This window comes from Stegostoma tigrinum, chromosome 11 (genome assembly GCF_030684315.1).
Source record: "Stegostoma tigrinum isolate sSteTig4 chromosome 11, sSteTig4.hap1, whole genome shotgun sequence".
In the NCBI taxonomy this organism is placed as follows: Eukaryota; Metazoa; Chordata; class Chondrichthyes; order Orectolobiformes; family Stegostomatidae; genus Stegostoma; species Stegostoma tigrinum.
Window position 1 is genome coordinate 59,960,106 of NC_081364.1, and position 10,823 is coordinate 59,970,928.

Genomic DNA, 10,823 nt, shown 5'->3' on the forward strand with positions numbered 1-10,823 from the left:
GTAATCTGATCCACATTGATCATCCAACCCAGCCAGCCACCAAGGAGTCTGAGATACATGCAGGCTGTAGCCCGGAACTACGGACAGAGATGTTAGAGGCTCCACCACTTGGTTGACTAGTCCCACTGCCTTTAGCCATCAAATCCCATAGTGGGGCTTGAACCTGGAGCTTCTGGCTTAGAAACTGGGATACTACTCACTGCCCCTCAAGATCTCTAATCTTTTCTACTCAAGAGATCCCAAGTCTGTACATCCTGTCCTCAAATGTTAACTCTTTTAGCTCCATTTTATATCATTCTGGTCAATCTGCTATGCGACCGCTCACAAGGTCAGTGTACTGAACTAAACATCGTTGTCTCAAGCTTTACACAATTTCACCCCTTATATTCCAGGCACCAATCGGGCCGCTGTTTTAGCCATTCACCTAATCAGTCAATTTCCCTTTGCAGGGCTGTGCTGCACTATTTACGGTGGGGTCTAACTTGCTATCGTCAGCAAACTTAGATATGCAACTCCATTCCTGCATCTGAGTGATTTATAAATATAGTGAACAGCTGAATCCCCAGCTTGGATGCCTTTTGGACACCACTAGTCATGACCTGACAGTTTGAAAATCAGAAATAGGGGCAGGAGCAGGCTATATGCCCCCTTGTGACTTCTTTACTATTTAAGCAATTCATAGAGGATCTTTGACCTCATTTTTATTTCCTCAACTGATCTCCATATCTCCTTATTATCCCGAAATCGATAAATGTACTAATCTTTGTCTTGGCATGTATGCAGTGAAGCAGCCCTCTGTCATAGGGAACTCCAGAGGGTCACCACCTTCTGAGTATAGAAATTACTTCTCATTGCAGTCTTAAGTGATTGACCCTTATCCTGCCAACTACTTCCAAACTCCACAAGCAGGGGAAACAATGTCTTAGTAAGATCATTAGAAATAGGAACAGGAGGAGGCCAATCGGCCTCCCAAGCTTTCTCCATCATTCAATAAGGTCAAAGCTAGTCTGATTGAAACCTGAACACCATCTTCTTCATGCTCCCCTGTTAACTTTGACTCCTCTGTCGATTGAACATCTGTCTAACTGTGCCCTGAATGTAGGCAATGACCTACCCTCCTCTGCTGTCTAGGGAAGAGAATTTCAAAACCCAACATCAATCTGAGAGAAGAAATTCTTCCTCAGCTCCATCCTGAAGAAGTGCCCTCTTATCTTAAAGCAGTGCCACTGTTTCTGTATTCTCTTATGAAAGGAAACATCCCCTCAGCATCTGCATGATCAAGCCCCTCAGAATTTTGTGTTTCAATAAGATCATCTCTTATTCTTTCTAAATTTCAATGAGGAAAGGCCAACCTACTGAACCTTTCCTCATAAGACATATAGTTCCCCAGAATCATGCAATCAACAACATCCAATACAAGTATACAGTTCCACAACTAAGGAGACCGACAGTGCAGAATATCCCACATGTGATCTTACCATTGCATTCTACAGCTGTAGCAAGACTTCCCACTTTCACACTCCATCCTGTTTACAATAAAGAACAACATTCTATTTGTCTTCTCAATTACTTACTATGCCTAATAGAGTCATAGAGATGTACAGCATTGAATCAGACCCTTCGGTCCAACTTGTCCATGCCGACCAGATATCCTAAATTAATTTAGTCCCATTTGCCAGCATTTGGCCCATGTCCCGCTAAACTCTTCCTATTCAAATTTCCAGGTGCCTTTGAAATGTTGTAATTATACCAGCCTCCACCATTTCCTCTGGCAATTCATTCTATATATGCACCACCCCCTGCATGAAAAAGTTGCCTCCTAGGTCCCTTTTAAATCTTTCCCTTGTCACTTAAGCCTATGCCCTCTAGTTTTGGACCCACCCCAGGTTGGGGTCAGAGTTGGCAGGGAGGGAGTAGGGGAAGGGAGAGAAAAAAGTCCTTGACTATTTAGCCTATCCATGCCCCTCATGATTTTATAAACTTCTATAAGGTCACTCCTCTGCCTCTGACGCTCCAGGGAAAATCGGCCCAGTCTGTTCAGCCTGAACATGTAGCTCAAACTCTCCACTCTGGCAACATCCATTTCTGAACCCTTTCAAGTTTCGCAACATCTTTTTTATAGCAGGGAGACCAGAATTGAACACAGTATCCCAAAAGTTGCACGCTAACGTTTCAAGATTCATTACAGATCCCTCTGTAATGCAGCATTTTTCTGTCCTTTTCCAATTAAGTAATATTCTCCTTCACTATTCTTCCTGCCAAAGTGGGCCAACCTTATACTTCCCCAAAACATATCCTATCTCTTGAATTTTTGACAACTCACTTATCCCTTTTTAAACTCTTTGTATCCTCCTCACAACAAGCTTTGTTTGTATTATCAGTAGACATTCCTACAATTCACCCATTCATCCAAGTTATTAAGGTAGATTATAAATTATTGATATCCCAGCACTGATTCATGCTGCATGAGCTACAGTTCCTAACATGAAAATGATCCATTTATTCCTACTTTGACGTTAGTAAGCCAATCCTCCATTCACACAATTATATAACATGTACGGCATCTCAAAGATGAAGCTGTGCCAGATGTGATTTTGGTTTGGATAGTGGGAATCATAGAATCCCTACAGTGTGGCAACAGGCCCTTCAGCCCAACAAGTCCACACCAACCCTCAAGGCGTCTCACCTAGACCTATCCCCCTACCCTTCCCCTGGAACCCACCTAATCTGCCTATCCCTGAACACTAGTGCAATTTAGCACGGCCAATCCACCTAACCAGCACATCTTTGGACTGTGGAAGGAAGCTGGAGCATCCAGCAGAAACCCACACAGACACGGGGAGAACGTGCAAACTCCATGCAGTCACCCAAAGGTGGAATTGAACCCAGGTCCCTGGCTCTGTGAGGCAACAGTACTAACTGCTGTGCCACCTTGTTCAAGCTAACTTAGGTCAGCTGAAATCAAAGATCACTTCAAGTTTAGGAATTAGCTGAAGTGCAAGCAGCAAAACTAATAATAAGCCCAGCACCATGCAGTCGTGACATAAATTATCCAAATAGTTTAATTTGATTGAGCAAAATAAAGATGTATTGTGCATTCAACATCTGCCAGTTATTCAGACAACTCTGTGTTGTAGACAGCCAATTTTGAGAGAGTGTACATGTGAATTAGTTTATTTTGATGGAGAAAATAAAGATGCATGGTGCATTTAACAACTGTCAGTTACTCAGACAACTCTGTGTTATAGACAGCCAGTTTTGAGGGAGTGTACATGAAAATCATCCTTAACTCCATAAATTCTTATCTTGTGCAGTAATCTTTCTTGTGGCATCCAATTGAGTGATTTATGGAAATCCAAATACACTGTATCTACAGGTACTACTATATATACACTTTATCCACCCCACGTATTACATTTTGAAAGAATCCTAATAACTCTATCAAACATTGCCTGGATTCCCCACTGGCCAGGCAGTCATTATTTCAGTGTAGTTGGGAATTGCACTGGAGGACTTTGCAGAATCCCCATCATGGCAGATTCTAAAGGAATTATAAGGGAAACTTACAGAGTGCAAGTACTGATGGCGGACCAAGTGTTGGAAAGGGACCAAATACCAGAGGAAGACCCTCTGATTGTAACACTGGACAATATAACAGCAGGAGCCTCCTAGACATAAGGTTACAAGTAGAAATTGCAGCTTGAATACATTGCACAATGGACTAAAGGACACAGAGAAAGCCTCAGACAGCGTTGGAAGAAGAAGTGATTATGATGGTGAAGTCTTGGTGGCTATAGAACAATAATCTTGACAAACTAAAACAGAGAGAAAGGCATAGCACATTAAATTGTTGGAGATATTCAAATTTATAATGAGGTGTGTTTATTTTTGGTGTGGGAAATTTTTAAAATCAAAATAGGTTGTGTTTCACTATAAACAAATCCTGTAAGTTTTCTTTGATAACATAAAAGAAAGCATTTGGCCATCTTCCTGTGTATGTTATTTATTCATAGACTCACACAGCACAGAAACAGACCCTTCAGGTCAATTGGTCAATGCCAACCAGGTATCTGAAACTGAACTTATCCATTTGCCTCTAAACCTTTATATTTCATGTACCTGTCCCAACATCTTTTAAATGTTGTACTTGTACCTGCTTCTACCACTATCTCTGGCAACTTGTTCCATAGATGCACCAGAGATAATGGGAACTGCAGATGCTGGAGAATTCCAAGATTATAAAATGTGAGGCTGGATGAACACAGCAGGCCAAGCAGTATCTCAGGAGCACAAAAGCTGACGTTTCGGGCCTAGACCCTTCATCACTGACCCGAAACGTCAGCTTTTGTGCTCCTGAGATGCTGTTTGGCCTGCTGTGTTCATCCAGCCTCACATTTTATTACCATAGATGCACCACCCTCTTTGTGAAAAAGTGGCCCCAAGGTCTCTTTTAAATATTTCCCCTCTTACCTTAAACCTATGTCCTCTAGTTTTGGAATCCCCCTTCCTTAGGAAAAGCCTTGACTATTCACATTATCTGTGACTCTCGTCATTTGATAAGCCTCCACAAGGTCACTCCTCAGCCTCCTACCCTCCAGGGAAAAAAATGAACCAGCCTGTCCAGCCTCCTTATAACTCAAACCTTCAAGTCTTGGTAATATCTTTGTAAATTTTTTCTGTACCCTTTCTAGTTTAACAACATCCTTCCTATAGCAGGGTAACCCAAATTGTATGCAGTATTCCAAAAGTGGCCTTAGCAACATTTTGTACAGCAGCAACATCACATTCCAATTACTATATTCAGTGCTCTGACCAATAAAGGCAACCATGCCTTGTGCCTTCTTTACCACCTTGTCCACCTGAAATGCCACTTTCAGGAGGAATTTAGTAAATGTGATATTGGTAATATTCAGACAAAATTTAGATTTGGGTGTCTGGCTTGTGGGAGGTTTAAGCAGAGTGGGCCTGGAATAACTTTAATCAGCAATCCGAAAGGAAGAGTACTCTTATTAAATGTTCCGGAGCTTCACAGAACGATGATGTTATTTATAAATAAGAGAAAAAGAAATCGTGAAGCTTGATTGGTCTGTTGAGCTGACTAGGTGTTAGTTTTGATGCATTGTGGTTATGTACTGCCTTACAATGTCTTAAGGTCAGGAATTAAGAAAATATTAAGTATTAACATAATTAAATCTGGATAAACATGTAGAGTAGAAAACTAGGCATTTTACCAGTACTTCACATACTAATCTTTCTTGAAGATTACGCCAGGCAGTCCAGTTTCATTATGTTTGTTATGACTGAAAGTGGGAAGCATTGTCCTTTACCTCAAAAAGCTAAGTAAATTTAAAAAGTTTGTTAAAAGTACTTCAGCTGCTGAAACATTGGTTCTTGTGTGGGTAAAGCAATAACATTGGATTCTATTTGTCAAATATTCTGAGGGAGTTATTGCACAGTTATCAGAACTGAAAACAGTATACTCATTGATAGGTGTGTAAATAATTATTCATTATGGATAAATGTATACTCCTTGAACAGTCTCGGTGGGGAAGTGCTGGGAAATTGTTATGTTGGATTGAAACCAATGCTGGAGGGAAGGAAGATCTCTAAAATCACAATAAGTCAACTCAAATCATTGCATTTTTGAAAGCTTAACAAAAATAAGTGAAATACAGGGATCCCAGAGGAGAATCCTGTCACAGTGTAACCCTTTGCATATTGTGAAGTCTTTGGTTTTAAGCTGTTTTGAAACCAGAAGTTTTGCTTAAAGAGGGAGGAGAGCATTTGTTATTATGTCTAATTGCATGCAAGTCATAGCCATTAACTAGGGACTCATGAACCTTCTCCCTCTTAATAAAAATGAGAGTTAATGCATTGTATAAAACCATAGATAAAGGAGCAGAATTAAGCCATTCAGCTCATTGAGTCTGCTCCACTATTCAATCACGGCTGATATGTTTCTCAACCCCATTCTTCTATCTTATCCCCATAACCCTCGATCTTCTTAGTAATCAAAAACCCATCTCAATATCCCTCTGGGGCAATGAGTTTCACAGATTCATCACCCTCTCGCTGACGAAATTCCTCCTCATCTCAGTTCTAAAGGGTTATCCGTTTGCTCTAAGGTTGTGCGCTTGGCTCCTAGTCTCTCCGACTGTTGGAAACATCTTCACCACATCCACTCTATCAGTATCACTCCTTTCAGTATCCTGTAACTTTCAGTCAGACCCCACCTCATTCTTCCAAACTCCATCAAGTACAGATCCAGAGTCTTCCACTGCTCATCATTTGACAAGCCCTTCAGCTTCGGGATCATTTTTGTAAACTCCTCTGGACACCGTCCAATGCCAACATATCTTTCTTTAGATAGAGGGTAAAGAACTGCTCACAATATTCCAAATGTGGTCCGGCTGAACCCTTATACGGTCTCAGCAGTACATCTGTTGTGTGCTGCCCATACGAAATGAATGCTAATATTGCATTCGCCTTCCCTACCACCAGCTGAACCCATACATTAACCTTAAGGCAGTGCTGATCCAGGGCTCCCAAGTTCTTTAGTGCTTCAGATTTCCAGAGCCTTTCCCCATTTAGAAAATAGCGTAAGTCTGTATTCTTCCTACCAATATGTATAACCTCACACTTTGCCACATGGTATTCTATCTGCCACTTCTTTGCTCACTAACCTGGCATGTCGAAGTCTTTCTACAACCTCCCCATTTCCTCAACACTACCTGTCCCTCCACCTCTCCTTGTGTCATCTGCAAACTACTGGAATTTGAAACTTAATTAAACCATTAACTCCCATATTTTGCCCGAGCATTATATGGCAAGAAACTTGTCCTCTAAAATCATAAAATAGACACAGCCTAAAACTGGGATTGTTGGACTCCGAGCTGTGCATTCGCACTGTGAACCTTGATAAATAAATGTAGAAGCGTGTGAAGATTGGCTCAATTTTTATCCTTCACCAACTGGCTTTCTGGACTAAAACATAGACTTGCTCTTTAAGATGAAAACGGTGAGGGATATGCATGAATTGGAGACATTTCGGAGGAGATTCACAAGGCTGACTCCTGTGGATGAAGGGTTTGTCTCATGAGTAAAGGATGTGCTGGTTGGACCTATACTCATGGGAGGTTAGAAGAGTGAGAGGTGATTGTATTGAAGGGGTTTGGCAGAGGTAATGCCATAAAGATGTTATCACTTGTGGGAGAATTTAGAATGGAGGCACATAGTTTCAAAATAAGAAGTCTCTCATTTATGATTGAGGTTAAGAGGAATTTCTTCTCTGAGAAGTCATTAGTCTCTGGAATTTGCTACCCAGAGAGCAGTGAAGCCTGGCTCAGTATATTCAAGATTTTGACCTGCAAAGGAACCAAGAGGTGGGCAAATGGAGAAGTAGAGTTAAGACTACAATCACTTCAGCCAGGAAAGCAGGCTTGAGTTGTCATGTGGCCAACTCCTGTTCCATACATTCTTGTGAGTCTATACATTCAGGGTGATGATCATCGTTAACAGCCCTGTCTTCTGTTTCTAATCTCACCACAGATTGGACCTTCGTCATCACCATGCTACTGGCAAGTCTGAACAGCTGTTGTAACCCCTGGATCTACATGTTCTTCACTGGTCGGCTGTTCCACGACCTGGTCCAGCAACTGCTGTGCTGCTGCTCTCTAAAGCTCAACAAACCTGAGCAGCCCAGCAGCGAGCTGACCTGCAGCAAGAAAAGCAATTCCTCCACCCTCGCCATCAGCCTCAAGAGCTCGGGCAGCCAGAAGAGCCTTTTATTTCATCAGCAGCATGAGCAGTAAAGCAAATCGCACGCAACTTTATGTGTGTGTGTGTCTGTGTGTGTGTGTGCGTGTGTGTGTGTGTCTATGTGTGTGCATGTGTGTGTGCGTGCGTGTGCGTGTGTGCATGTGTGCGTGTATGTGTGTGTGTGCGTGTGTGTGTGTGTATGTATGCGTGTGTGTGTGTGTGTCTGTGTGTGTTTGGTGAGGACCAGATGGCCAAGGCCTTTCTCTCTGTTTCCTGTGCCTTTATCCATGATGTAAAATGCTGTGCTGATTATAAGCGATAAATTATAATTCCTCACCAATGGATTTTGATGCACTGACAAAGCTTGTCCTTACAGTGGCTGGATCCTGTGGTGTACGCTGCTCTTATCACTCAGAAAAGACAGCTAGTGGAGATTAAATAATGAGATGCGTGCAATGGGGCTATGATTCCAGTTCCTGACTGCCATCCATTGGTACCTAGCGTCCATTGGGTGTGAATAGAGTACATTTGCACAGCTACTCTGCTGACAAACCAGGATTGTTTCGACAAGGCCTGACTCGGGAGAGCGGAGTAGATATCTTTAATCAACCTGTTCAGGAGTGCTAATGGCAAGTCTCTGATGTGGGTAGGACTTGACCCCAGACCTTCTAGCCCAGAGGTGGCGACACCACCACTGGGCCACAAGAGCCCTTATCATAAGAGTGATGCTTGGGTTAACAGCCTCATTTGCTGGGGAGGCAGGTGGGTGGTGCTGAGAGCTGCATATTGTGACCAGGAAACAAACCAGCACCTTTTTGATGCCCTATGATGTCCAGCACAAGCCTGATTAAGGCTGTGACAATGATTTAAGCTGATCCTTCCCTGCATATTTGTGCCTTCTCACCATCTCCACACCAACAATTTGAAACAAGCATTGGTCTATACAAGTAGGCTTTTTTCCAGGGTGACACTATATAATTGTTGTTAGTTTATTTTTGTGTTGTGTATTAGAATGCTTATTCTGTATTTATTGTACTTCATTCATTATTTTGTTGTAATTGAGGCTTTTTTTTGTCGACATTAACTAAAGTGATGTTACTATTTCGTGGGAGGTATCGGAGATGGTGTGGTGGTGGGGGGGAGCAATGGATCCTTTTGGACACTTTCTCTGATTATTTTCCAAAGAGCTGGAAATATGGAAAGATGTAGTATCTTCGTTGAGCGACTTTGAGGTCAGATATCTCCAAACATTTGGTCACTTTGGATCAGAGGTTATTGATAAGGCAATATGACATAAAGGGAGCTTGAATGATTGGGAATCATTGTCCTCCTCCTGAAAGATACAAGGTGGTTGTGTTTTTCCCTGTAGCTTTGTTCCTGTAACAACTATTCTCAAGTGTTGAAGATCACTGTTCAGATCAGCTATGATTTAATTGAATGGTGCAGTAGACTTGAGGGACAGTATGGCCTACTCCTGCTCCTAATTCATATGTCCATATATTATTAACATTGATAGTTATTCAAAGGAGTAAAGATGAATTTCTTGATATTCGTCTTCGGTGTTGAACAGGACTATCAAATAGGCCCCTGCAATATGTAAGAAACTAACCCATGGATTTTCTCAAACTTTCTCCGAAAAGGACCCTGTAATGGGATATTAGAGACTAACCCAGGGATTTTCTCATACTTTCTCCGAAAAGGACCCTGTAGTGGGATATTAGAGACTAACCCAGGGATTTTCTCAAACTTTCTCCCAAAAGGACCCTGTAGTGGGATATTAGAGACTAACCCAGGGATTTTCTCAAACTTTCTCCCAAAAGGACCCTGTAGTGGGATATTAGAGACTAACCCAGGGATTTTCTCAAACTTACCCTTGCAATCAGCCATCCGATAAACAAGCAGGAAATAAGAGACAAGCCACTTGCAATTGAGATGAGGAGGAACTTCACCATTCTTCTGAATGGTGAATCTTTGGAATTCTGTACCCCAGAGAGCTGAGGAAACTCAATCATTGGGCACATTAAAGGATGTAGGGAGCGTGCATGGGAAATAGCATTGAGATAGATGATCTGCACGATCTAGAATGGCAGAGCAGGTCTGAGAGGCTGATTGGCCTAATCCTGTCCCGTTGATCCTATAGTCCAAACATGTAATTTTCCATGGGCTCTAAGGGTATCCAGTTTGGAGACCCTAGAGCAAATTCCTGGTGTAAGCTTGGGTGTGGGTAGGGTACAACAATCATGAGAGTCTGGGGTATCTGGGAGCAGTTGTGGCTCTTGCCATCTTGGATAAGGTAATTTGAATGTATAAGGCATAAAGGAAGAAGTAAGTGAGGTGAAAGACAAAATTATAAAATGCCATTGTGTTCTGATTTGTACTGAGGTTTCTGTTAATTATTAAACACACTCTGTTCCACATACACTTGCGTTTGGAGGATTTTTTATTTGGAAGGTGTGGTTACCCTTTTACCGCAGCTGGTCAGGATGGCTGAGTGGTCCAAGGGGCCTGACTCAATGAGTGTTAATCCTTTCCTTATGGCAGCCTGGTGAATTCTGGTCCCTTTATAGGGGAATGAGTTCAAATTCCACTCCTGACATTCTACATTTGGGGCGGCGCGGTGGCTCAGTGGTTAGCACTGCTGCCTCACAGCGCCAGGGACCCGGGTTCAATTCCACCCTCAGGCGACTGTCTGCGTGGAGTTTGCATGTTCTCCCCGTGTCTGTGTGGGTTTTCTCTGGGTGCTCTGGTTTCCCCCCACAGTCCAGAAATTGTGCAGGTTAGGTGGATTGGCCATGCTAAAATTGCCCGTAGTGTTTCAGGGATGTGCAGCTTAGGTGGCTTATAGGGGAATGGTTCTGGGTGGGATGCTGCAAGGGTCGGCGTGGACTTGTCGGGCCTGTTTCCACATTGTAGGGATCCTATGATGATGTCTGTATTCATAGCATACATAGCACAATGTGGAGCTGGAGGAACACAGCAGGCCAGGCAGCATCAGAGGAGCAGGAAAGCTGACATTTCGTTCTTTCTGAAGAAGGGTCCAAACCCAAAACGTCAGATTTCCTGCT

The 10,823-nt window shown here is 42.6% G+C and overlaps 1 protein-coding gene across 1 annotated transcript in view; it reads left to right on the plus strand.

The window, feature by feature from the left end:
* oxtra (oxytocin receptor a) overlaps positions 1 to 10,177 on the plus strand; it is a 51,359-nt gene extending 41,182 nt beyond the window's left edge. The window contains exon 3 of the mRNA XM_048548208.2: positions 7,549 to 10,177. Within this exon, the coding sequence (XP_048404165.2) occupies positions 7,549 to 7,811 (263 nt within the window). The 3' untranslated portion in view covers positions 7,812 to 10,177. The remainder of the gene's footprint in view (positions 1 to 7,548) is intronic.
* Positions 10,178 to 10,823: the final 646 nt, after the last annotated feature.